At 40.7% G+C, this 27,928-nt stretch overlaps 1 protein-coding gene across 2 annotated transcripts in view; it reads right to left on the reverse strand.

The window, feature by feature from the left end:
* agap1 (ArfGAP with GTPase domain, ankyrin repeat and PH domain 1) overlaps window positions 1-27,928 on the reverse strand; it is a 649,964-nt gene that overhangs the window by 136,040 nt on the left and 485,996 nt on the right. For both annotated transcript variants that reach the window (XM_072261395.1, XM_072261394.1), the window contains exon 13: window positions 25,985-26,146. In XM_072261395.1, coding sequence (XP_072117496.1) covers window positions 25,985-26,146 — 162 coding nt within the window. The remainder of the gene's footprint in view (window positions 1-25,984; window positions 26,147-27,928) is intronic.

Here is a 27,928-nt window from a genome sequence, read left to right on the forward strand (position 1 = left end):
ATTTATGGAAAAGCGGACCAGAGAACATATTTTATGCTCTAGCTAAAATGCCAGGGAGTGAGATACAAAGGCACACACAGGAAGATTCCAGGCAAGCCCCAATCCAATAAATAATCATGGTCCTCCACGTGCTTAAGCCTCATCCAACTGTTGGTACGTCTCCATTTTCAACAGTCCTCTTAACGATTATTGAGAAATTACGAGAAAGGGACACATGATCCCTCTGCAGAGCAAGAATAAAGGCAATGGGAAGGGAGAGAAATATTAAACCTTCAATGGTTCTAATATATTTGTGAGCTTTGAGGAAAAGCCACAGAACCAAAGAAACATATGGCATCGAAAGAGGAAATTTGGCCATTCTCATTCATAATAGGCATAATACCCTGCTTCAATTTTTGATCAGTACCAGAGTCATAGAAATATACAGCTGGGAGACAGACTCTTCAGCCCACAGTGTTCATTCTGACCCTCAGTCATCCATTTACTCTAATCCTATTCTTTTATTATTCTCCCCATCTTCCCCCGCCCCCCCAGACTCTACACTCGACAACACACTACAGGCAATCTACATGGGCCAATTAACTTACCAACCCACAAGTCTTTGTGACCCTGCATTATGAATGATGCAGGGACTCAAAATGAAACATTGAATATCTCTTTGCCTCCACAGATGCTGCTTGAACTGCTGAGTTCCTTCGGCAGCTTTACCTTTCTGCCCAATATTCCAGTGTCTCAGTTGCTTGTGACTCCTGCACACCTTTGGAATGTGGGAGGAAACTTGAGCACCTGCAGGAAACCCACGCAGTCACAGGGAGTATGTGCAAACACTCAGTAATGGCAGCGCAGCCGTTAGCTCGGGGCACTGGAGTTCGGAGTTCAATTCCAGCGTCACCTGTAAGGAGTCTGCACGTCCTCCCCGTGGAGTGTGTGGTTCCCTCTGACTGTCCCAGTTTCTCCCACAGTCCAAAGACATACCCGTTAGTAGCTTAATTGGTCATTGTAAATGGTTCCATGATTAGGGAGAAAAATCAGTGGTTGCTGGGTGGCCCCGCTCAAAGAGGCAGGAAAGCCTATATATCTCAATAATTCTTCTAAATTTTAGATATTATAGGCTTGTCTGCTTAATGTGGCACAAATCTCCATCCAAGAATCAACCTGGTGAATCATCACTGCTCTCCCTCCATTAGAAGAATAACCTTACAGGTTGGGAGATATTTACTGTCCACAATATTCCAGAAGTAGTCTCAGCAGGAATCCACATAACTGCAATATTTGTATTTAAATCAATTCTCAATCATGAACTAGAGAAATGAGAAATATAGGCTTTGGTCTTTGAGCTTATTAAGATCAATTTGATTTTCTACTTCAAAATCACTTTCTTATACTAACCCCTAGTCATTTCTTTCTACAAGCCGTAAGACTTTTAAATTCACATGTCTGTTTGTTGCTACAGAGTTATAACACAAAGATTTTTACTCCCTTGTGGGATGGATTTAAATAAATTCTAAATTCTAGTCTTTGATTTTCCAACATTTGGCTTCCTTATGGCTTGGTGTTCTTTACACAATAACTTTCAGTGATCTGTGTACAAGAACACATTTACCTCTCTAAACACCCAAAGGCCTTTCAATTTCATGCTGTTTAAAAAATATCCTACTTAGCTATTTTTTCCCTACCAAAGTTGACAATCTCACATTTTTATGCAGTCTCTTTCATTTGCCATGCCCTCATGCGTTCATTTAGCCTGTATGGATTCCCTTACCTTCGTGTCATCAACAAACATGAACAAATTATTCTTCCTCTCTTCATCCACATCACTGATGTGAATTGGAAGCAGGAAGCAGCACTGATCCCTGAGCAATGCCACAAGTAACATCCTCTAAATTTAAAAATTACCCATTTGATCCTACATCCTTTTGCCTGATAGTTAAACAATCTTAAAAGTTTATCACCTCCAATCCCATGTGTTCTACTTTTGTTTAATAAAGTCTAAGTAGACCACATCTACTGGCTTCTTTATTCTGTTATTCCTATTCTCAATATCTCTACAGTTTTATCAAACATTACTTGCCCTTCAAATATCCATGGTTGCTGTATTCAATTATATTATTATTTTTTAAGGAGCACACTATCACTTCCTTAGAAAAGGCTTCTAACATTTCCAGCACAGTGGTACATCTGATAGAGCTACTGCCTCATAGCTCCAGTAGCCCAGATACAATCCTGACCTCCTGGTGCTCTCTAGTTAGAGTTTGCATGCTCTCCCTGTGATCCTGTGGATTTCTTTTGTGTGTGCTCTCGTTTCCTCTCACACATTGACAGGTTGTGACAAAGTGCCATATGACTCCATGACTATAAATGCTCCTGTCTCATTCTGTGAACTATCATCTTTTTAAATATCTACAGATGCTTTTACTTTTTTTAAATATGCAGGAAAGGTTTATAGTGCTTTAGGAGACCTTTGCCATTCTTCAACCTAAGAAGTCTCTTGGGGTCAAGGATGATAACTCTTGTGGATTCTGAGTTGGCTGATGAGACAAGTGTGAGATACATTGTTGGGAATGAAGGTGCTTAGCAGAGTAAGGAAATGGGAGGTGGTGCACACCTTATGATTCTTACGTACTCCTGATAAATGGACTTGCAGTTCCCAAAACCATCCCCAAAGTCCATTCTCCACTTTGAGCCGTTACATGCCAAAGATTTCCTCAAGTTCATGGGGATAGAAGGAGGCTGTTAGATCTTCCTTGAATTTGTCTCTCCATCCACCAGGTCATAGGAGCTTGGTGTCATGCATGTGAACACCATGGCCACCTCATGCAGTAGACTGGAACCTCAATCCTGCACATGTTGGCCTGACTGAAGATGCTGATGCTTGTTTATTTATACTGTCAGTAGATTTGACGGATTTTGTGGAGATTTTGCGGGCAACATCTCTTGCTTTAAGGGGTTTTCTTTAGTTAGCCATTGCTTCTGAAGCATACAGCCAAGTAGGTAGACAGTTGGCCGTGGGAATCAACAAATGCCAGTTTTGGAACCCTGATCTTCAGGCATAGTTTTCCTCAGTTGGCCAGAAGTTTCGCTGGTGTAGTGAAAGAGATTGACACTTGCCCTCATTGATTGATGCTCTGGACCTGAGGAAGGTGGCCCATGTTTCCCAACCCTGTTTTATTGTGATGGGGTTGAATACTGGATGCTAGGTGTAAGGCACATGACTTCTTATGTTCCAGTGAATGAGTCAATGATCAGCTGCAGCTCAACCTTTGAGCACATCAATCACAAATGTGTTTGGATACTGCAGATCAATAACTAAAGCTAGAATGACCATGGTAGAGATGGCACAGCTCGGACCTATTACCCTTTGTCCTGTGCCAACTTGTTGGAGAAAAGGTGCATCAACATAGTGATAAAGACTGAGAGAAGTATTTGGGCGAAGACACAGCCTTGCTCAAAGTGGAAACTGCACCAATAGTTACTCAAGCAAATCCATAACATAAAATTATTAATACTTGTACTGGAACATTTGTATGGACACAGCTAAAAGATGTTTTGTTCCTCTATTGTTTTTGTAAATAAATGCTTCTTGAACAAGCCAAAAGTTGTGTGTGTGTGTGTGTGTGTGTGTGTGTGTGTGTATGTGTGTGTGTGAGAGAGAGAGAGAGAGAGAGAGAGAGACAGACAGACAGACAGAGAGAGAGACAGCAGGGAGGGGAGAGTGGGGGAGAAGGGAGAAGGGGAGAGGGAGAGAGATATCACTGAAGCCCCCTACCCACACTCCTGAAGACTCAAGCACATCTGAGATTGCTCTCATCGTAAATATTTTTAATTTAGTCCCTCCACTTTCATTAATTATTAGGCTACTCTAAAAATTTCAATCAATTAAAAATTATAACCATCCATTTGCAGAATGACTTTGTGCTGCCTACTGCCATCCTGGCTATGTGCCAGTGTGCAGACAAATGCTATCAGTGTTTCTGACTATGACGAGTGCAGAAAGACCATGCATAATTGACTAAAAGATGGGCTAAAACTGTGGCCAATCAGTGTGTGATCAAAACCCGTGGAATATTGAGTGCTACTTGATTACAGAATACATATCTTTACTCTCCTCCCTTGAACACATCATGAAATCTCTTCAAGGTCTAGAGTGCCATAATATGATCATTACTGTCAAGCAGTATGAAGTGCATACTATTGGTTTCAGGTTAGAGACTCATACTTCACAGGAGTAATTTTCTTTTATTTTACTATGTTTGAGATTGCAGTCCATTAAAGCAAAGAGGCAAAAGGGCTGTTTAAAGATCATAACAGAGCACACAAAGCAGAATGTGTGTTCTGGAACAGAGAGCAGATGTAGTTTGACGAGAAATAAAACAATTTTTTTAAAATCTCATTGTGGCTGCGTTAAAACCCTTCAGCATGAGATGTTAAAACACCTCCACCTAGGAACGAGACAGTGTCCGTCAGTTATATTGAGAGCCGTTGAAACACTTTGGAAAACTCAGCTGCGCTCCTTTTCTGCGAGTACACAGAGTTATTGATGAGCTCTCCCCATTCTGATGTCCTTGTGGCCCCCTAAATCTGCCTCTATACAAGTACAGGGTGAATGGCTTGCTATTCTCTACTCTACAGCAAGGCATTCTTCTGATGTTATGCCTGATAATTTCCTCCATGGATTTGGCACATGGCCCACTCAAACCAAACATCACATTCAATTGGAGGACAGGAATATCAAAATAGCTTTCTACTCCTTAAAATTAAAAAAAAACTCACCCCCACTAAAAAAGGTAAAAGATAAAAGATTTAGAGACTTAGCAATGCATTTCACTGTATGTCTCGATGTACATGTCACATGAGCACAGAAACATACTATGAGATGTGTTGTTTCGGTCAACAACCAATACAGACCGAGGACTGTGCTCGAGCAGGGGTTCCCAACCTTGTTTATGCCATGGACCCCTACCATTAACCAAGGGGTCCATTGGGAACCCCTGTGCTAGGGGCAGCCAGCAAGTGTTGCCGTGCTTCTGGTGTCATCATAACATGCCCACAACTTGCTACACCAAACCCAAAATATTGAAAGACCCTAAACTTTTCAATGGTTCCTTTGTCACTCTTCTTAAAAAGGCTTGGCAACAAACACTTACAGAATGATAGAATCATCTTACATCATGACTCATTGCAGCCTCAAAGAATCAAGGTGATACAGCACTGAAACCTGCACGCCGGCCCACTGTGTCCAAGCTGACCATTTAGTGCTCATTTACATCAATCCAACATTAGCCTACATTCCCATCAACTTCTCCCAGAATCAACCACAGATAATTTATGGTGCCCAGTTAGTCTAACAAACCGCAGGCAGATGTGGGAGGATACCCATGTAGCCACCGGCAAATTCTACACAGACAATGCCTGAGATCAGTATTGAACCTGGATCACTAGAGCTGTAGGGTAGCAATCGATTAGCATGACTGATAAGATCAACCCCATTAGTCCAATTGCCCTGCTCTTTCCCAATAGTCCTGTGAATATTCCTTCTCAAATGTCTAGCTAATTCCCTTTGAGTTTCCTTGCGGAGGCCAAGTCATTGGGTATACAGTACTTAAAGTGGAGATCAATAGGCTCTTGATTAGTCAGGCTGTCAAAGGTTATGGAGAGAAGGCAGGAGAATGGGGTTGAGAGGGATAATAAATCAGCCATGGTGGAATGATGAAGCAATCCTGATAGGCCCAGTGGCTTAATTCTGCTTCTATATCTTATGGTCTAAAAGGCTGAAAGATGAAATGTTTAAGGGGAATATGAGGGGAACAAGCTCATGTGTTTATCTTGAGGAGAGGATGAGGAGAGTGTGGAACAAGCTGCAGTGGAAGAGGTGGACGTGGGTTGGATTTCAGCATTTAAGAGAAGTCTGGATAAGTACCTAGATGGGAGGGGTATGGAGGACTATGGTCTGGATGCAGGTCAATCAGACTAGGTAGAATAATAGTCTGGCATGGACTAGATGGGCCAAAGGGCCTGCTTCTGTGCCACAGTGCTGTATGACTATGAAGTTAATTACTGATTCTGTTTCCACAACCCCATAGGCAGCCAACTCCAAATTATAACCAGTCTTCTTGTAAAGAGGATTTTTCTCACATTCTCCTTGCATATTTTGCTTTAAGTTTTAATTTTGAGCGGCAGGTCCTTGAAGCATCCACTAAAGGGACCCGCTTCTCTCTCAATATCCTACCCACACTGCCAAGAGGAAAACAGGCATAGGTGTTGCCAGCAATTCAACTGCAAGCGGAAGCCCTACCCCAGCAATTATTTTTATGTTAGGAGTTCAGGTAACCACATTTTGGATTGATAAACTGGCTTTTTGATCAAGGCACAAACATTAGCATTTAAAAGTGCAGATCTGGTAGAGGTATTTCAGGCTATGGGAGGTCTGTATTAGGTTTGATGGGAAATTTGTGAAGCTACAGCATGAGCTACAGGAATGCTAAACAAGTCAAGGTAACATGCTCAATCCACAGAATGAAGCAATCCCGCAATCTGTGCTCTGCATTTCAATAAATATATTGGAGTACGAGCTTCCATGTGTATGCCAATGTTTTCAGCTGGTGACCACTTCCAACTAGACGGCCAAGAACAACAGGTGAATGAGAACATCAATCCTGCAAACACTCTTCCAAATCATTCTGACTAGTAAATATGGCACAATTTCTGGGTCAAATTCATGGAGATCCCTACCTAACGGAGTTGTGGAGTTCCTTCACAATAAGGATCACAGCGGTTTAAAAGGACTTACCATAAATACTGATTAGGATGGCTGATTACAGTCTACCTTGCCAGCGATACCATGAGACAAATGAAACAAACTTTGTGCTCAGTAAATGTCTGCCTCCTCCTGAGTCACACCATTACAGACACCAGTCCTTGAAAATCTCTACACACTGAGCATGTTATCAGGAAGGAGTTATTTAAAGAAGGGATTACCAACCTGGGGCCCACAGATCCCTCAGTTTACGGCAGAGGTCCATGACATAAAAAAAGGTTTGGTTTAAAGTAAAAGTTATAGAACTCAACTTCATCCAGGCTACAGTACTGCAGCCTTGTACAAAAGAAGTATCTACGCTAATGGTCAAGCTGTCCTCGAAAACCCACAAAGAACAGGACTTCCAATTACCATGTACTATGTCATGAGCCTATTCTCAATCCCTAGATACCAGTAGTAGTGCCCCTCTCTAGACTCTCTCTATACTTACCACCATCTCGGTAAATCAACATAATCCAGGACTCTCCCATCCACCCTGTACATTCTCACTTTTCCCCCTCCCATAGAGCAGAAAATACAAAAGCCCAAAAGCACATAGAATCAACAGTGCTGTATTAGTGCCCCACACACCCACTGATCACTGGTCTCTTTCCTTCTGTTAGAACTACAGCTCCAAACCACATCACAGATCAGGTCCAAATGTGACTAAAAAGAGCCGAATTCCAGAATGAAAATGAATAGAGACAAGAGTGATGGCAAGGAGTTATAAAAACATCTTGTTACATCCTATCTGGATGTATTAAGGTTCTGCACATGGACTGCAGAGTTGTGGACACAGCTCAGCACATCACAGAAAGCAGCCTCCCCTCCATGCACTCAAACTATAATACTCACTACCTCAGTAAAGCAGCCAACATAATCAAAGACCCCATTCACCCCAGACATCCTCTCTTCTCCCCTCTGCCATCAGGCAGAAGATACAAACGTCCGAAAGCACTTCCACCAGGCTCAAGGGCAGCTTCTACCTTGCTGTTATAAGACTATTGATTGGTTTCCTAGTACAATCTCTTGACCTCACAATCTACCTTGTTATGATCTTGCATCTTATTGTTTACCTGAACTTTCTCTGTAGCTGTTATACTTTATTCTGCATTGTCATTGTTTTACATTGTTCCACCTCAATGCACTGTCATGATCTGATCCATATGAACAGTATGCAAGACCAACTTTTCAGTGTAACATGGTATACGAGACAATAATAAACCAATTCCAATCACCAAAGGTGAATTCATTGGATGCAGCACAATGACACAGATAAAAGAACTGTTTGTTCTCAGCTCTAATGGCCCTGATTCAATCCTGACCTTGGGCGCTGTCTGTGTGGAGTTTGTATGCTCTCCTTGTAACTGGGTGGTTGTCCTCTGGATGCTAGGATTTTCCTCTCATATCCCAAATAGCCATGTGTTGGTAACATCCAGAAAATGACATTGTTGCCACACTGGATGCTACTGCTCAGGCTGTGCCCAAGATCCACCTTCAACTGCTTCACCAACGATTGTCCTCCCCTCTCTCCTTCTGCGGATGTTCACTGCTGATTGCAATGGCTCATCCCCTTCACAAGTTTTCTGATAATTATGGAGACTGTCCTTGCACTCAGCGTGAACTTGATAGAACTCTTATCTGTGACTAGTTAGTGACAAATAATTTTCATGCCACACATGGACCAAGCAACGGCCACCTTAAATACGTTCAATCTCCTTCTCTTGGCATTCAATGACATTACCATCATCGCCAACCCCACCACCACTGAGTTAACATTGATCTGGACTAAGTACGTGCACATGCACATTGTGGTGACAAGAGCAGGACGCATTATCTACAAGTGACTCTTTTTCTGATTCTCTGGAGGCGATCCATCACCCATGAGGCACTGTTAAAAAGACTGATGACGTATTCTCCACTCACCAAGACGGGCACGGCTCCAACCACTTTCAAGAACAAGTCCAACAACATCAGGACCAACCAGACCACTTCCACCTTGAGCCTTTCCTTCTTCCACCACCTGAACAGTGTATCCAGCAGTATCTTCCGGGAGCAGCAATGCCCAAACCGCTAATCTCAAATCACCCAGAAGTAAGGGCAGTTCCATGGAAACACACTGAGAATCATGAGTTTAAAAAATCCTGTTCTTTTGTTCCAAAATCTCCTTTCCTAACTGCATGAGGAGAGAACCATAACTACACAACTGTGATGGTTCAAGAAAATGATGTTTCAAAAGGACATTTGAGATGGATGTCATATGTCGATTAAAAGCAAAGAGTTGAGCATGGAATTGGATCTTTACAGTGTACTGCTTAGAAGCTCTGCATTTTTGAGCTGTTATCATCCATGCGAGATGTCCTCTCTGCTCCTTATGAAAGACCCTATGACTATCAAAGCACAGCAGACATGGGACTGCAGATATCATGCTACAAGATTATTTGGAGTTTTGGTATAGAAATGGGAAGAGTTTTTGTTTTAAAATATTATCAATCTGCTAGATCCTTTCACTCTCTCCATTCCACAGGACAAAGATTCACATGAAGTCATACTGCTTCACATTATTGTATGTTAATTCTTTATCCTGTATATAAGACAACGTACTGACAGGGATCTATGCCCTAAGACCATTAGACATAGGAGTAGAGTTAGGCTATTCGGCCCATTGAGTCCACTCCAGCATTTTACCATGGCTGATTTATTATCCCTCTCAACCCCATTCTCCTGCCTCTTGATATTCTTACTAATCAAGAACCTATCAACTTCAGCTTTAAATATAAACAATGATTTGGCTTCCACAGTTGTCTGTGGCAATAAATTTCACAGATTCACTACTCAGGCTGAAGAAATTCTTCTTCATCTCTGATTCTGAAATAGAATGTTACTGCTGATGCAACCTATTCCTGCATACTAAGATACTTCAGTCCCCCACCCCCACCCCCCATTATGGCAAGATCCTGAGTGAAAAGTATTTCAAGTCTGCGGAATTTGTATTCCCGATGCTTCTAAAGACATTGCTCTGGATCTAACAACCACAGATCTTAAGGACCTCAATTTCAATCCCAACAAATGCTAAACAGGCTCATCTCAAGTAAGTAGTGAAAGGAAGGAAAAATATAATGATATGCAATTAAAAAAAAATAAAGATCTTGCATTAATACTTATAATCCCATGGTGTCCTAAGATCCTTTATGACCAATTCTGAAGCACCTTTGTAATGAGGCTGCTATTGTAACGTTGGAAGTTTAGTAGTTGATTTGGATGTTGATCCCCAAACCTTATGACCCAGCAAGAAATGAGACATAACAACACTGTTTCTGGATTTGTAGACAGAATAAGTAGGATTGCTAATCCCGACTGCTATGAATTGAACCAAGCCTTGCTCGAGCATCTGATGAGGATTGCTTTTATAACCAGATGAGGTCAATCAAACATCCCACTAACAATTGTGCCCTAACCTGACACAGGAAGAACGGCAGTTGGGCGCAGCATACCCATCCGTGAAGGTGTACCCTCTGCATGACTCATCACAGTACTGTGGTACAGCAAGTAGAGCCACAGTCTCACAGTGCCAGAGACTTGAGTTCAATCCGAACCTTGGATGCTATCTGTGTGTAAAGTGTGGGATTCCCTCAGGTACTCCGGTTTCCTCCCATAGTTATGTAAGTTAATTGGTTGATGTAAATTGACCCTAGTGAGTAGGTGTGGTGGGATCTGCATGGAGTTAAAAGGAATGTGTAGAGAATTAAAAAAGGATCAGTGTAGGATTGGTGTAGGTGGTATTTGAATGTCAATGTGGATTTGGTGGGCCAAAGGACCAGTTTCTGAGCCGAATTTCTCCGACTTGATCTTCAGGAGACTAAGTGGGAACAGGTAAGGCCAAGTTGTGTCAATCAAGTCTGACACAAAGGAGCTGCCACACAGCAACCCGCTTTTGAAGTAAAACAATGACACTTACAAAGTGCAGTTGGTGAGCAGAAACAAAAATAGACCATGGACGCTACTATCACTTCTCTGACATGGTCTACGCTGTCACTGGGTGTTTTATCACCACTTCAAAAGGGAAATTTCTTCGATGATGGCATGGTGGTGTAATGGTTAGCACAATGCTTTCCAGCACCATCTGTAAAATCGATCAGGGCTCACTTCCACCACAATCTGTAAGGAATTTGTACATTGTTTCTGTGACTGCAAGCGTCAATTCCGGATGCTCTGGTTTCTTCCCATGTTTCAGATATGTACAGGTAAGTTGTGGGCATGTTATAGTGGCACTGAAAGTATGGCAACACTTGTAGACAGCCAAGCACATCCTTGGATGTGTTGGTCGTTGAAGCAAATGATGCATTTCACTGTATGTTTCAATATACAAAATAAAGCTAATCTTCAAAATCTTTTAATCCTTCAACCCCATGACTTCATTTCTTAAGCTGGAAATCGATGTGAGAGTGTGGCTACCATGTGTCAGAGTACATCTTCAATCAAATTATACTCTGCACTCTAGGGAACTAGTAAGATCTATGGAATTATGACCCTGATGTTGAGAAAGTGTTTCACATGTGAATTGAACAAATTTAAGGCTGGTAATTATGGGATAGGTGTCAATAAATAGATAGAGTCATAGAAACATACAGCATGGAAACAGGTCCTTGGCCTACTGGAGTCCGTGCTGAACATCAACCTATTTACATCAGTCCCAGTTTTTAAAATTTACATCACATTTCCTCAGATTCCACTGCTCACCAGCATACTTGAGGCAAGTAACAGTGGCCAGTTAACCTACAAAACTGCATCTTGGGAGGAAACCAAAAGACCTGGAGGAAATATATGTGGTCACCAGAAAAACATGCAAACTCCACCCAGGCAGCAACCGAGGTCAGGAATGAACCAGGGTCTCTGGTGCTGAGGTATCAGCTTCATCAGCTGCACTGATATGTTGCCTCGGCTTATAGAATATTCCATTTCAGGAAGTCAGACAAACTTTTTCGAGATAGGGTTTACAACTTGAAAGTTGTTGTCACAAAGTGTGCAGATTGCTGTTCATTTCAGGGAAACCACACAAGTACACAATCATGAAGACTTGTTCCTAGATCAAGATGGAGCAAATTGGGGGTGGGAGGGTGGGGAGGAGGCTTAAGTGTATTATAAACTGGCAGAAACCTGGGGGGACACATGGGCTGCTTCTCTGCTAATGTTCAATGGTCACATTCCAGAGCTGCTCAGAGTTTGGTGAGAGGTGATGATTTCCCTCAGGATCTGAAGTGAAAGGGTTTGTCCTTATGTTGCACCTTCTGAAACCTGGGACTCATCAACAAGCCAATTAATTAGTTGCTGAAGTATTACAATGTCGGGAATACATCAGGTTTGAATCTTCCACATTTTTTAATTTTAACTGAGTTCAGGAACTTTTTCCTCAGCTTTTATTAATGTTCTGCAAGTTGGGTATTTCAGATAATTTTAAAAAAATTAATCAAGACTTTCATCAATTTTCAACTCTATAAAGTGCAACTAAATCAAAATGGATAATAATAATAATTACAGCTTACCTCAAGCTTCACCCTAATTATTTCATCAATACAAGCTACATTTTCACAAAAACATTTTGCTTTTCTGTCCCATTTTGTTCTGAGCGTTTTCTCTACTGGTCTTTCCCCCCCCCCCTCCCCCACTATTACCCAGCTGATTGGCAGAGTGGATAATTTTAGGGATAATTTTTAACTGTGAAAAACTAATTCTTAAAAAAAAATACAATTTTCCTGGTAGGGTTTGGGACAGTTTAAAAAAAATCTTATATTGGTTAAACCAAAAATTCAAAGCATGTGACAGACTTGCTGCAAAAGCAAGATCCCACAATCAACTATGAGATGATAATAAGGTGTTTTTTTTAGGTGAAATGAAAGTCACAAAACTGCAGATGTTGGAAATCTGAAAAACCCAAAAAGCTGAAAAAAAGAACTAAAATTTGAAGCCTAATATTTGCTCTCAGAACTGAGAAAGAGAGAAAAAAAAATCATAGTCATAGAATTGTACAGGCACAGAAACACACCCTTTGGCCCATCTAGTCTATGTCAAACCCTTTGAGTTGTCTAGTCTCACTGACCTGCATCTTGGGAGGAAACCAAAGGACCTGGAGGAAATATATGTGGTCACCAGAAAAACATGCAAACTCCACCCAGGCAGCAACTGAGTCAGGAATGAACCAGGGTCTCTGGTGCTGAGGTATCAGCTTCATCAGCTGCACTGATATGTTGCCTCGGCTTATAGAATATTCCATTTCAGGAAGTCAGACAAACTTTTTCGAGATAGGGTTTACAACTTGAAAGTTGTTGTCACAAAGTGCAGATTGCTGTTCATTTCAGGGAAACCACTCAAGTACACAATCATGAAGACTTGTTCCTAGACTAAGATGGAGCAAATTGGGGGTGGGAGGGTGGGGAGGAGGCTTAAGTGTATTATAAACTGGCAGAAACCTGGGGGGACACATGGGCTGCTTCTCTGCTAATGTTCAATGGTCACATTCCAGAGCTGCTCAGAGTTTGGTGAGAGGTGATGATTTCCCTCAGGATCTGAAGTGAAAGGGTTTGTCCTTATGTTGCACCTTCTGAAACCTGGGACTCATCAACAAGCCAATTAATTAGTTGCTGAAGTATTACAATGTCAGGAATACATCAGGTTTGAATCTTCCACATTTTTTAATTTTAACTGAGTTCAGGAACTTTTTCCTCAGCTTTTATTAATGTTCTGCAAGTTGGGTATTTCAGATAATTTTAAAAAAATTAATCAAGACTTTCATCAATTTTCAACTCTATAAAGTGCAACTAAATCAAAATGGATAATAATAATAATTACAGCTTACCTCAAGCTTCACCCTAATTATTTCATCAATACAAGCTACATTTTCACAAAAACATTTTGCTTTTCTGTCCCATTTTGTTCTGAGCGTTTTCTCTACTGGTCTTTCCCCCCCCCTCCCCTCCCCCACTATTACCCAGCTGATTGGCAGAGTGGATAATTTTAGGGATAATTTTTAACTGTGAAAAACTAATTCTTAAAAAAAATACAATTTTCCTGGTAGGGTTTGGGACAGTTTAAAAAAAATCTTATATCGGTTAAACCAAAAATTCAAAGCATGTGACAGACTTGCTGCAAAAGCAAGATCCCACAATCAACTATGAGATGATAATAAGGTGTTTTTTTTAGGTGAAATGAAAGTCACAAAACTGCAGATGTTGGAAATCTGAAAAACCCAAAAAGCTGAAAAAAGAACTAAAATTTGAAGCCTAATATTTGCTCTCAGAACTGAGAAAGAGAGAAAAAAAAATCATAGTCATAGAATTGTACAGGCACAGAAACACACCCTTTGGCCCATCTAGTCTATGTCAAACCCTTCGAGTTGTCTAGTCTCACTGACCTGCACTGGGACCATTGCCTTCCATAGCCCTACCATCCATGTACCTACCCAAACTTCACTTAAATGTTGAAATTAAGCTTAATGCACCTTTTGAGCTGGTAGTTTGTTCCACACACTCACAATCCTCTGAGTGAAGAAGTATCCCCTCATATTCCCCATAAATATTCCATCTTTCACCCTTAACGCATATCCTCTGGTTGCAGTCCCAACCAACCTCAGAGGAAAAAGCCTGCTTGCATTTACCCTATCTATACTCTTCATAGTTTAGTATACCTCTATCAAATCTCCCCTCAATCTTAAGCAACGCACACAAAATGCTGGAGAAAAGTCAGCAGGCCAGGCAGCATTTATGGAAAAGAGTAAACAGTCGATGTTTCAGGCCAAGACCTTTCATCAGGACTGGAAAGAAAGAGGAGAAGTCAGAGTAAGAAAGTGGGGGGAGGGGAGGAAGAAGTATAAAGTGGTAGGTGATAGGTGAAACCAATCTTCTACGTTCCAAGGAATAAGGTCCTAACCTATTCAATTTTTCCTATAACTCAGGTCTTCCAGACTGGACAACATCCTTGTAAATTTTCTCCGACTCTTTCAACTTTACTTTCCTGTAGGTAGGTGACCAAAACTGCATACAATACTTCAAATTAGGCCTCACCAATGCCTTGTACAATTTCAACATAACATCCTAACTCCTGCACTCAATATGAAGGCCAATGTGCCAAAAGCTTTCTTTGCAACCCTATCTACCCGAGACCCCACTTTGAATAAATTATGGACCTGTATTTCCAGATCTCTTTTTCTACCACACTCCTCAGTGCCCGACTGTTCACTGTATAAGACCTACCCTGGTTAGTCCTGCCGAAGTATAACACTTCTCACTTGTCTAAATTAACTTCCATCTGCTTTTATCTTACAGCCCATTTTTCCAACTGGTTCAGATCCCGCAAGCCATGTTAGTCTTCCCCACTGTCCACTACACCCCCAATCTTGGTGTCATCCACAAATTTGTTGATCCAATTAACCACATTATCATCCAGGTTGTTGATACAGATGTCAAACAACAACAGACCCAGTACTGATCACTGCAGCACTCCACTAGGCACAGGCTTCCAATCAGAGGGGGCACCATCTACTACCACTCTCTGGCTTTTCCCACAAAGGCAATGTCTAAATTTACTACCTCATCTTGAATGCCGAGTGACTGAACTTTCTTGGCCAACCTCCCATACAGTACCTTGTCAAATACTTCACTGAAATGCATGTAGACAACATCTACTGCCTTGCCTTCATCAGCTTCCCAGGATGATGACGTAAATCTCAAAGTTCAAAGTACATTTATCATCAAAGTACATATATGTCACCATATACAACCCTGGGGATGGCACAGTAGTGAAGTGGTTAGTACAATGCTTTATAGTACAGAAGACCAGGGTTCAATTCCCACCACTGCCTGCCAGAAGTTTGTATGTTCTCCCCGTGATCGTGTGGTTTCCTCCGGGTGCTCCGGTTTACTGGTTGGTAGGTAAATTGGTCATTGTAAATTGTACTGTGATTAGGCTCGGATTAAATCAGAGGGAGGGGCGGCATGGTCTGAAGGCCTATTTTGCATTTTATCTCAATAAAATTTTTTAAAATATTCAATAAATCCATAATAGAATCATTGAAAAACCACACCAACTGGGCTTTCAGCCAGTGTGCAAAAGACAATAAACTATGCAAATACAGAAATAAATAAAAAGCAATAAATATTGAGAACATGAGATGAGGAGTCCTTGAAAGTGACTCTTCATCTCATGTTCTCAATATTTCTTGCTTATTTATATTTATTAGTAAAGTCACTTTTGGGGTAATACAGACCGGACACAGTCCCTCCAAGTCCGCCCCATCAACCATCCAGTTTACACCACACCAATACCCCATTTTTGTTCTCCCCACATTCCCATCAACCACTCACCGACACACAGGGGGCAATTTACAAAGGCTAATTAACTTACTAATCTCTACCTCCTTTTAATCATTAGATACAGTATAGAGTCCAAAGCTCAAGGTGGTGGAATAACTTAGTTTACCATGACAAGGGTCCTGTAGTAATCACAGTTATTGCTCCAGATTTTACAGTTATCTTATAATTTCAGCAATACAGCCCAATGCTGTTTCCTTGCAATGTTGTTATAAAGCCATCACTTAATTACTTCCCTCGCTAATACTACAAAGCATTTAGCAGAAATATTTGAATCAAAATTGAAAGATTATGAGCACTTTTATTTACTGGGCCAGTGTGGATGGAAGTAAAATGTTCAAAGCACAAGAAGGTGAAATAACTTGGTTCACCATGACAAGGATCCTGTATTAATCATAGTTATCATTCCAGGTGTTTCAGTAATTTTATAATTTTATGATAATTCTTTGTATATGGTTCTCAAAGAGGTCAGGTTTCCAAACCTGGCTGAGTGACAGATTAGAATGAATCCTATATAAATGGTTTCTTAATGCAAGTCTGATTAAAATTGCATCAACAATTATGCCAATGAAAAATTTTGTAAGTTCATTTTTATGAACAATTCACTTTATTTTTTAAGCAAGGAATCAAGCAAACAGGAAGCATACCATTAGTAAGTTCATGCTCCTTTCCTGTAGTTTTGTGTTAAGCTAAGAATGATGTCCCCCTCGCTAGTGAAGGTTCAATAAAGTCTCTTGACCTTCAGTGATTTATGGATTTTAAATATACTAGCTAGACAGTTCATTGAATTTGGATACTCACATGTGCTTAAGGAGCCACGTCAGTTGTGTATTTAACCTCACGCAGTTGGGAAATTATAAGCTAACAAACAGACCATTTATTTCATGGAAGTTATTCCTTTGGTGAACAATTGTCAATGACAAATGTTAACAGTGATGCCACTGAAACAATACTTGCTGCTATGGTTAATGCAGTCGTCTACCAGTTGTCACTTCACCTTGGGAGTGAACCTGATGGGCCCTTGGGAATACATTGTAGAGCATGGTGAATCAAGATTGCATTTGCTTTTAATCTGTAATTTATAAAGAATCCTACATTATCATCTATGAAAATGGTTTATTAGTCACTAAAACCAGGGTAAAATCAAGGATAAACACCAGTAATATCCCATGAGAGAGGGAGGGAGAGGGAGGGAGAGAGAGGGAGAGAGAGAGGTGTAGAGAGGTGTAGAGAGAGAGAGAGAGAGAGAGAGAGAGAGAACGAGAGAACAAACATGAAGTGAGTCTGTGCCTTTCCAACAGAGAACACACACATTGAATTTGCAAAAAAGATAAGGGGTAAGAGATGGAATCATCATCACCATGGGTGTGTTTTTGTGCTTATGAAAGAAGAGAAGTTATTCAGGACATTGATGAATCCACATTCTGTAGTGTCTCTGTGTGGTGCCTAAGCAAGTCCTGTTGGGGTTCTCTCCTCCGAAATCAGATTACCCATTTTCAGCCTGGGAGCCATTTCAGCTGTCACCTAGGATGAAAATAAGTCCAGTTCTACTTGCTTGATCACAACCTTTGGGAAAGCATCTGTGTGGACTAGCTGTTATTTGAGAACTGAATATAGCCTGCTGAGATACATAGTCCAAACATACAAAGGCTGACTATCCAGACAAGATGCAGAAGGGTAATGAACAGGTCACTAGGGAAATATCAGGGAAAAGATATTTCAAATGTTGAAATAAAACAAGCACACCTCAGAGGCATATAGATTCTGTGTTTTCTACCAATCTTTTGATTGACAATTATGGTTATATTGGACCGAGTGCAGGTCGGTGGGACTAGGCGAGAGTATGAGTTCGGCATGGCCTAGAAGGGCCGACATGGCCTGTTTCCGTGCTGTAATTGTTATATATATTAATTGTTATAATTTCAATTTTTTTCTGGTGAAAGTCAGGCCACCGAAGAGAATCTGGGCCAATAGCGTTGGTTAGTATGGAATGTTACTGATGATGAATAAGGGTCAAAATTTGAAACTCTGAAGGCACAGCATGCAACCATTTTCTTCATTACGCTGATAATTTTTAGGCTAAAGCTCACATTAATGCAAGCTGAAGAAACCTAGGTTGCAGGAGGCAGGTAACTGGGCGACTGTCAGAAGGAAGGGAAACGGACAGCCAGCGCAGAGCACCCCTGTGGTCGTTCTCCTCAATAATAAGTATACCACATTGAATACTATTGAGGGGGACAACCTACCAGGGGTGAGCTGCAGGGACAGGGTCTCTGGCTCTGAATATGCTGCTATGGCTTAGGAGAGAAGAGAGGTGAAGAGGACTGCAGTGTTGATTGGAGATTCCATAGTCAAAGGAACAGAGATGAGATTCTGTGGGTGAGACAGGGTCAGGGATGTCTCGGACTAGGTCCATGGTATTTTCAGGGGGGAGGGTGAGCAGCCAGAAAGTCTTGGTACATATTGGCGCGAATGGCATTGGTAGGAAAGACGAGGAGGTCCTGAAGAGAGATTTTTGGGAGCTAGGCAGAAGGCTGCCAAACAGGACCTCCAGAGCAGTAATCTCCAGATTGCTGCCCTTGCCACGCGCCACTGAGAGTAAGAAAAGGATGATTTGGCAGAGAAACGCGCAGCCAGCAGGGGTTCAAACTTATGGATCACTGCAATGTCTTCTGGAGAAGGTATGACCTGTACAAAAGGGATTGAACTCAAGGGGGATCAATATCATTGTGGGCAGGTTTGCTAGAGTTGTTCGGGTGGGCTTAACCTAATTTAGCAAGGGGATGGGAACCAGAGTGATAGTGTTGAGGATGAGATTGTTGGTTTACAAACAGAGGCAATGTGAGGTGAGACTGCTAGCCAGGAGAAGCAGATGATAGGGCAAAATTGCAGTCAACAGGATGAGTTGCAACGTAAAAGGTGGACTAAATCGAAAAGGGTGAACAGAGGACTGAAGGTATTTTTTTTATATACACAAGGTATATGGAATAAGATAGATGAACTTGTAGCACAGTTACAGATTGGCATGTATGATGCAATGGGCATCCCTGAATTTTGGCTGAAAGATTATAGCTGGGAGCTTAGCATCCAGGGATACCCATTGTATTAAAACGACAGGCAGGTAAGGCAGAGGGAGTGGGGTGGCTCTATTGGCAAAAAGTGAAACAAAAAATTAGAAAGAGGTGACATAGGGCCAAAAGATGTTGAATCATTGTGGGTAGAGCTAGGAAACTGCAAAGGTAAGAAGACCCCCCCCCCCCCCACAAACACTAGAAAGGATGTTGTCTACAAATTACTATGGGAGATAGAAAATGCATGGCAATATTACCAATATTACGATAGTCATGCGGGACTTCAATATGCAGGTTGAATGGGAAAATCAGGTTGGTGCTGGATCTCAAGGGGGGGAATTTGTAGAATGCCTACAAGATGGCTTTTTAGAGTAGCTCATGGTTGAACCCAGTAGGGAATCACCTATTCTGGATTGGGTGTTGTGCAATGAACTGAAATTGATTGAAGAGCTTAACGAAACTATTAGGGACAAGTGACCATTATATGTTAGAATTCAGCCTGCAATTTGAGAAGCAGCAGCTAAAGTCATATGTATTAATATTACAGTGGATAAAGGGAATTACAAAGGCATGAGAGAGGAGCTGGCCAAAACTGATTGGAAAAGAACACTGACAGAGATAATGGCAGAGCAGCAATGGCTGGAATTTCTGGGAGCAATCTGGAAGGTGCAGGGTACATACATCCTAAAGAGGAAGTAGTCTTCTAAAGTCAGGATGACACAACCGTGACTGACAAATCAAAGCTATCACAAAAGCCAAAGAGAGGGCATACAACAGAGCAAAAATTAGTGTGAAGTTGGAGGAATGGGAAGCTTTTAAAAACAACTAACTTAGAAAACAACTAAAAAGGTCATAAAGAAGGAAAAGATGGAATATGAAGGTAAGCTATTGAACAATATTGGAGAAGATAGCAAAGTTTCTTCATAAAGTGCAAAAGAGAGGCGAGAGTGGATATCAGACTGCTGGAAAACGATGCTGGACAGGTAGTAATGGGCAACAAAGAAATTGCGGATGAACTGAATAAGGAAATTGCAGATGAACTGAATAAGCACTTTGTAATAGTTTTCACTGTGGAAGACACTAGCAGAATGCTAGAAATTCTGGAGTGTTGGGGGTAGAAGAATGTTAAGTTCATTCGTAAGGCCAGTGATGTTGTGGGGATGGAACTGGACTCTCTAATGGTGGTGTCTGAAAAGAGGATGCTGTCCAAGTTGCATGCCATCCTGGATAATGTCTCCCATCCACTACATAATGTACTGGTTGGGCACAGGAGTACATTCAGCCAGAGACTCATTCCACTGAGATGCAGCACAGAGCATCATAGGAAGTCATTCCTGCCTGTGGCCATCAAACTTTAAAACTCCTCCCTTGGAGGGTCAGACACCCTGAGCCAATAGGCTGGTCCTGGACTTATTTCCTGGCATAATTTACGTATTACTATTTAACTACTTATGGTTTTATTACTATTTATTATTTATGGTGCAACTGTTAACAAAAAACAATTTCCCCCAAGATCAATAAAGCATGACTATGACTAGTTGCCATTACTAGGGAGATGGTTCTTGGGAAACTGAAAGATCCGAAGGTAGATAAGTCACCTGGACCAGATGGTTAACATCCCAGAGTTCGGAAAGAGAAAGCTATGGACATTGTGAAGGCATAAATAGTGACAGGAAAATAGCAAATGTCACTCCACTCTTCAAAATGGGAGAGAGATGAAAGGAAATTATTGGCCAGTTAATCTGATCTCAGTGGGTGGGAAGATGTTTGAGTTGATTGTTAAGGATGCGGTTTTGGGGTACTTGGAGGCACATGATAAAATAGGCATGGTTTCCTCAAGGGAAAATCTTGCCTGACAAATCTGCTGGAATTCTTTGAAGAAATAACAAGCAGGATAGACAAAAGAGGCAAAGAGTAGGGATACAGGGAGCCTTTTCTGATTGGCTGGAGGTGTTCCACGGGGGTCTGTGTTGGGACCGCTTCTTTTCACATTATATGTCAATGATTTGGATGATGGAATTGAAGGCTTTGTGGCCAAGTTTGTGGAAGATACAAAGATGGATGGAAAGGCAGGTGGTTTTGTTTAAGTAGAGAGGCTACTGAAGGACCTAAGACAGATGGAATACAGTGTCGGGAAATGTATGGTCATGCACTTTGGTAGAAGACATGAAAGGGTTGACTGTTTTCTAAATGGAGAGAATATACAAAAAAACTGAGGTGTGAAGGGATTTGGGAGAGCTTGCACAGGATTCCCTAAAGGTTAATTTGCAGGTTGAGTTTGTGGTAAGGAAGGCAAATGCAATGTTAACATTCATTTTGAGAAGTCTAGAATATAAAACCAAGAATGTAATGTTGAGGCTTTATAAAGCACTTGTCGGCTTCACTTGGAGTATTGAGAGCGGATCTGGGCCCCTTGTCAAAGATAGGATGTGTTGACATTGGAGAGAGTTCAAAGGAGGTTTACAAAAATGATTCCTGGATTGAAAGGCTTGTCATATGAGGAGCATTTGATGGCTCTGGATCTCTACTCACTGGAAATCAGAAGAATGAGGGGTAACCTCATTGAAATCTATCGAATGCTGAAAGGCCTCAACAGAGTGGATTTGGAGAGGGTTTTTCCTATGGAGGGGGAGTTTAAGACCACGGCCTGAAAATAGAGGGGTGTCCATTTAGAATGGAGGATGAATTCCTTTAGCCAGGGAGTTGTGAATCTGTGTTATTCATTGCTACAGGCAGCTGTGGAGACCAAGTCATTGGGTATATTTAAGGCAGAGGTTGATAGATTCTTCATTAGTCAGGGCCTGAAGGGTTACGCGGAGAAGGCAGGAGGAGACTGGGGCTGAGAGGGAAATGGATCAGCCATGATGAAATAACACAGCAGACTCGATGGGCCAAATGGTCTAATTCTGCTTCTGCCTCTTATGGTCTTAAGGATTTAGTGTGAGAGCTAAAAGAAATCATGAAGTGCATAAACAAAAACATTAACTGCAGTAAGAGAATAGGGGAAACATCCCCAGCAGAAATAACATGAGTAAGAAATACTGGAAAATATATTAAAAGAAAGGAAGGGATAATGTGAATGTATGCTCATTTAATCCACACAAAGCTATAACAGCCAATGACGAAATGGCAAACTTGTTCATAAATGAGTCCTTGCAGTTCCATTCATGGTGACAAAAAAATATATAAAAGTAATTCGGGTTTGCTATGCTGCAAGAAAATAAGGAGTCTTACAATAACCAAATCTCAGCACCTGCTAGCTTCCATCCCAAGTCATTATCTTTGAGAATCTCCAGATTCAAGAATGATCTATTTTGAATGGAAAAAGTCAAATGTCTTGTAAGTATGGAAGGAAAAAGACCAAGAAGCTAAAAAGTCAGTTTTGTATTTGTTGTGAGGAAATTATTAAAGCCCATCATCCAGGACAGAGACATCACTCAGCAAGTAATGAGTTGATCAAAGAATGTTATTAATTGCAGGTCATGCCTGACTAATCCCGTTACATTCCTGGAGAAGGTCAGAGAGTCACACAGCACAGAAAGAGGACTGAATAAAGAGAACACACTACTGTCAATACAAACTTCAGGGATGCACCTGAGAGATCTTTGCAAGGAAAGCTATTGGAAAAACAAAAGAGCTTGGATCAGAAGTTACTTAGCAACAGATGTCTGTGGGCTGTTGGCCATCTGATAGCTCAATGGAGATTCATAGATTGGCAAACATTAGCAAGACATAGAGGGGAGGAGTAAAGTCATGTCCCCAGGGTCTGCACTGGAAAATCTGATTTCACAATATATATTAATCACTTGGATGAAGGAATAAGAGGCACTATATTCAGGTTTACAAATGGTACTAGATTGTACAATTGGGAGATGAAGATTACATCGTCAGACTATCTAACTATGTTTAGAAAATATACACAGCACACTTTACATTGATAAATCTATAAATTCGTGTGGGGAAGCGGGCAGTTATCCCATTTGGATGTAACTATTTTGTTCAGGATTTTATCTTTATGAAACATGTTTCACACTCTCATGATGCTCACATTAATTTCAGTGGTGTGGCAACTATTGTAACATAACTTCACTCTAGCCACAATATAGCAATGAAATTGGGGTTTTTGATGCAAAAAGAGTTAAATGCAGGCAAGAAAGCCAGGAGATTTTGCTGTTCTTCAACCTGGGCTATGTGATATTTAAATGCAGAACCACATTGGAGGATCAATTTAGATTTTGTGCTCTAGTCTACAAAATTGTATGTTGATCCACTACTATTGTGACTTGGAAGCAAATATTTCACCATCTCACAGTACACTGAATGAAAATAGCAATTGCATATTTCATCTCGCAGCAGCTGTCTGGGATTTGTAGTTCAGGAGGAGTTTGGGCACTTTAGATTTTAACTTTTAAATAATGACTGAATAACTACACTCAATGAAACCTCTCCACTGAAAGAAATGCTAATGGAGGTTTCAAATATCTGGAACCAATAGCGAACTCTAAAAGCCTGTGAGTTAACGATTGATTAGCTGATCTGAGCATGTGTGAAATGGAAATGCAAAAAAAAACATGATTTCTTATCAATTTAATATTTTGGGTTATGCCTGCTGATTTAATCTCCTACACTGGTAATTGCAATTTTTATGGTTTAAAGAAAGAGACGATAATTTTTCATTTGTGTCTCTTCTAAAGCCTGGACTCTTCAGATTACTTACTTGCAGGTCACGTCCATTTGATCTGCTCCACAGAACAAATGTGAATTGTAAGTCAGCATCTACCATTTCAGGAACCGCCCTGTCACTGAGCCCCAAAAAGGTGGCACAGGAAGAACCCTTTACTAGTTTTTAAAGGGCCAGAAAGCCAGCATTTAAAAAATGCCGCAGGACTTATAAATAACTATTTGCCCATCTCTGCTCAACTGGGAAACGGGCTAGACATTGCAAATCTCTCATCACAAATAACAACTTTTGCATTTTCGAAAACACTGATACTTTGATGTGGTATGGTGACAGATAATAGGCCACGAAACTAAAATTGAAAGGTATCACACTAGAAATACATTGTGTTCTTTTCCGTAGAACAGTAAAAGCTTTGAGCGAGCTTTTTATGCATGCAATATACATGAACAAGGAAGAATAATTTTGCTCTAATACACCTACATTATGTGGCAACTTCGACTGATATTCTTAAGGCTTTTAAATCAATTGTTCCCTATAGTTGAAAATCAACATTTAAAAGTACCAAAATAACATTTTGATGTGCTCCAGAACCATTCAGTTCTCCAAACAGCATTGTTGTGATGCATAATACTGAATCATCTCATCATATACCTGTAGATAAAACTTACAACATGTTGTCAATCAATGTACCAGGAATATGTCAGGCCAATGGGTTGCATGACCAATTCCACACTTCATTTGTACTTTTATCAATGTTCGGGATGCAGCACTGGGACATAGCCTTTGAGGATGACTCAGAGCCAAGAAGCAAAAGTTAACTTGGGCCCTCTGCAAATTAAGAGCCATTTTAAAGACAAGCTATGTATGCCAGTCTTTCCAAAAATCTTATCCCAAATCCACCGGTTCCTCAGCTGCAAATCTGTGGTGAGTCAAGACTGAGGAAAGATTCAACATTCTGAATACGTCTTTCGTTTCTGTTTCTGTCTTTTTCATTTCATTTTATTCCCATTAGGGCATGCAGCATGGTCAGTATCTAATGCAACATTCATAGTGCCCTCGAGAAGGAGCAGTTTTCTAAACCTACTATTGTCCTTGAGATGCAGGCGCTGATACAGTGCTACTGGGTAGGGTATTCCTACTATGATGAAAAGTGTGGTGGCTTATTTCAACATCAGAATGGTGTATGATTTTGACTTGCAGAGGCAGTGCTGAATTACTAAGACAGGCTTGCTCTGGATGGTGAGCTTGGCAAAGTGATCAGCAGCAGTTTGGAGCATAGGGATTTTCTCAGCAGAAATCACACCACCCAGCTTGAGACTACGTGGATAAAGAAGGGTCAACTTTTAAGGATCATGCAATGCAACTATCTACGGTAAGCTCTTCCTGTACATTGATGGAAATGCTGTTGCTAATTATACTATTTCTGATTAAACAGAAATGGAGGACTCATAATTGTCCAGAAAACAAGCACAGTTATTGAGAGTGGGGAAAAAAATCAGTTGGGCTTTTAGTTTATGACCTCTCTGTGATGGAATACCTAGCCTGTAGTTAGATGAGGTGATGGTTTCTAACTCCGAATTGCTGGTGCATTGTTTCACAAGAACAACAAACACAGTGCAAATGGTGAAGTCAGTGCCTACATGAGGAAGAGAGAGGATTGTGGTTTCCCTGTCAGTCAAGATGATTAACAATTGATCTACTCTGGTACCTTGTCAAGTGAGTCACCTGTTCTCCCAAAGGAAAAGCAGATACCTGCATTCATACACAAAAATAAAAGGATGTTTTCAGGAACATACCATGGGTTGAGTATTTGAAACTGCAACCTACCAACCTTCTCCAACAGACAACACTGGCAATACCAGTGATCACTAAATTGAACCAATTCTACACAGCAGTACACAAGCAAGCTCACATAACTGCTGCATTAGACTGCAATATATTTGGGAAAAAATATCAAATTTAAGCACAGGCACATACAAGCAGTAAACTAAGCACTGGACACTTTGCCTTCTTTAAATCAATGAGTTCTAGAACATCTCACTTAATGCCAGTAGGGAATATTAACACAGTGAACTACCTTCTGCTGTGCCCGTGATGCCATCCGCTTTGAAGTTACTGGTGCTCTTCTTCCTGCGATGTTTTTTCCTGTTGGCATGGGGCGAAGGTGGAGGCTCCAGCTTGGGACTGGTGGTGCTTGATATACTGGGGCTTGAACACACAGAGTCTCCCAGGCCAGTATCTTCAACAGAAAACACGAGAAATTAAGTTTTCCTTGATCAGTTCCAGCACTTCAATAATATATCCAAACTTCATCATTTGAAATTGGAATACAAGATTTGGGCACCACAAGGAGACAACTCTTACACAAATGGGGAAAATAAAGAATTGGTTTCTCTCAAGGTCCCAGGAATCGATAAAGATTGGGATTTAATATGACCAACTAATCTTAGATGTATTCCAAAATATCATATCAAGTGTATCCATTGGTACCTATGCTTTAGCCATTGATTACCCTTCAATCATGTGCGACCCATCTTCCTCACCTACTTTAAAACGAAGTGCAAACTTCAGTTTGAAGCATCTTATTTGACTAAACAGGCAAAATTAATTCTAGATAAAATTTTCAGCGAACAATTAGTACACAAGGAAATGCACAATTTATCAGCTAAATTGGAAGGAATATCATATCTTCACAACCTTGGCATTCTGCGATTTCCTTTCCAATCTCTACTTCTCCCTCCCTCAAAATTCAAAGTAAATTTATTATCAAAGTACATATATGTTACTATATACAACCCTGAGATTCATTTTCTTGAAGGCACACTCAATAAATCCAAAGAATAATAACTATAATACAATCAGTGAAGAACTGCACCAACTTTGACCATTCAAGAGACAACAAACTCTGGCTCTTTCACATGCACTAGTGCAATGCAGTGGGAAGAACTTATTATCTGAGACAGTATTTAAATCAGTGTTATCAAGTAGGCATTTGCCATATGTTCTGTACAATTCCCCTAGTTTGCAATAATTTCTTTTCCAACACCATTAACATTATAGTAATCATTTAGACTAGTTTGATTCAAGATCATATGAATCACTAATCAATACAAAAACAATGAAGTAAACCCAATGCAAGTCAGTAGAAATAGGAGTTCTATGCCTTAAACATTCATGTAAAAATACTTTAAGAAACAGGTTGTAACACTGTTTCTGCAGAAAAAGGCGGCGGGGTTAATCTTGACATCGTACAGGTTATTTGGAGATGCAAACTCTATGCAAGGAATGTCCCCAGGTTGCACTCTCAAAGAAGGGGGTTAGTAAAAAGATCAGGAAATTCTTGTTGGGAGTAGGTTTCTGAGTGGGGAGCTGGTTGGCTTCAGAGAAGATGGAAAGAAGGAATCAAAAACAAGAGAAAGCAACATGATTCACATTATTTTACATCATAACATTTGTAGTTGCTGAAGATAAAATAACTCCGTTGCCATGCATTAACATACCCTGGAACAGATTCAGTTGTTCATTATCTTCAATTGGAAGCCATGTTCAGAGAGAACAGGTAGAGATGGAAATGAAATGTCTTAGAAAATTTAATGCAATATTATAGTTCTAGTTCTAATATTATAGTTCTATTGTCAACCATATTTCCTTACAGCAAGTTTCCAGTTAGCATGGAAAGAATGGTGAGTTTAGATTCATAGGACACTTCTGATGTGCCCTCACAGGCATTGAAATGCTATTATCTTTATACTGCTACTGGTAAAATAACCTATCTGAATTGCATTCCCCTTACATTATGCACATTTCCCCTCTTTCACTTTTAACGCAGGTCACTCAGCACATCCGATCCACGTTCATTATTACAGAAGCATTTTCATATCCCCATTCCTCCACTTCTTTCACTATAGCAGTCAATTTTTCACTACAATTAACCTACCAGCCTATCTTTTTTTGGAGGATTTGGGAGGGAGCTAGAGCAACTGACAGAAGCCCGCAGGGTCACAATAGAGAATGTGTCAAC

The sequence above is a fragment of the Mobula birostris genome, chromosome 6 (genome assembly GCF_030028105.1).
Source record: "Mobula birostris isolate sMobBir1 chromosome 6, sMobBir1.hap1, whole genome shotgun sequence".
Classification (NCBI taxonomy): Eukaryota; Metazoa; Chordata; class Chondrichthyes; order Myliobatiformes; family Myliobatidae; genus Mobula; species Mobula birostris.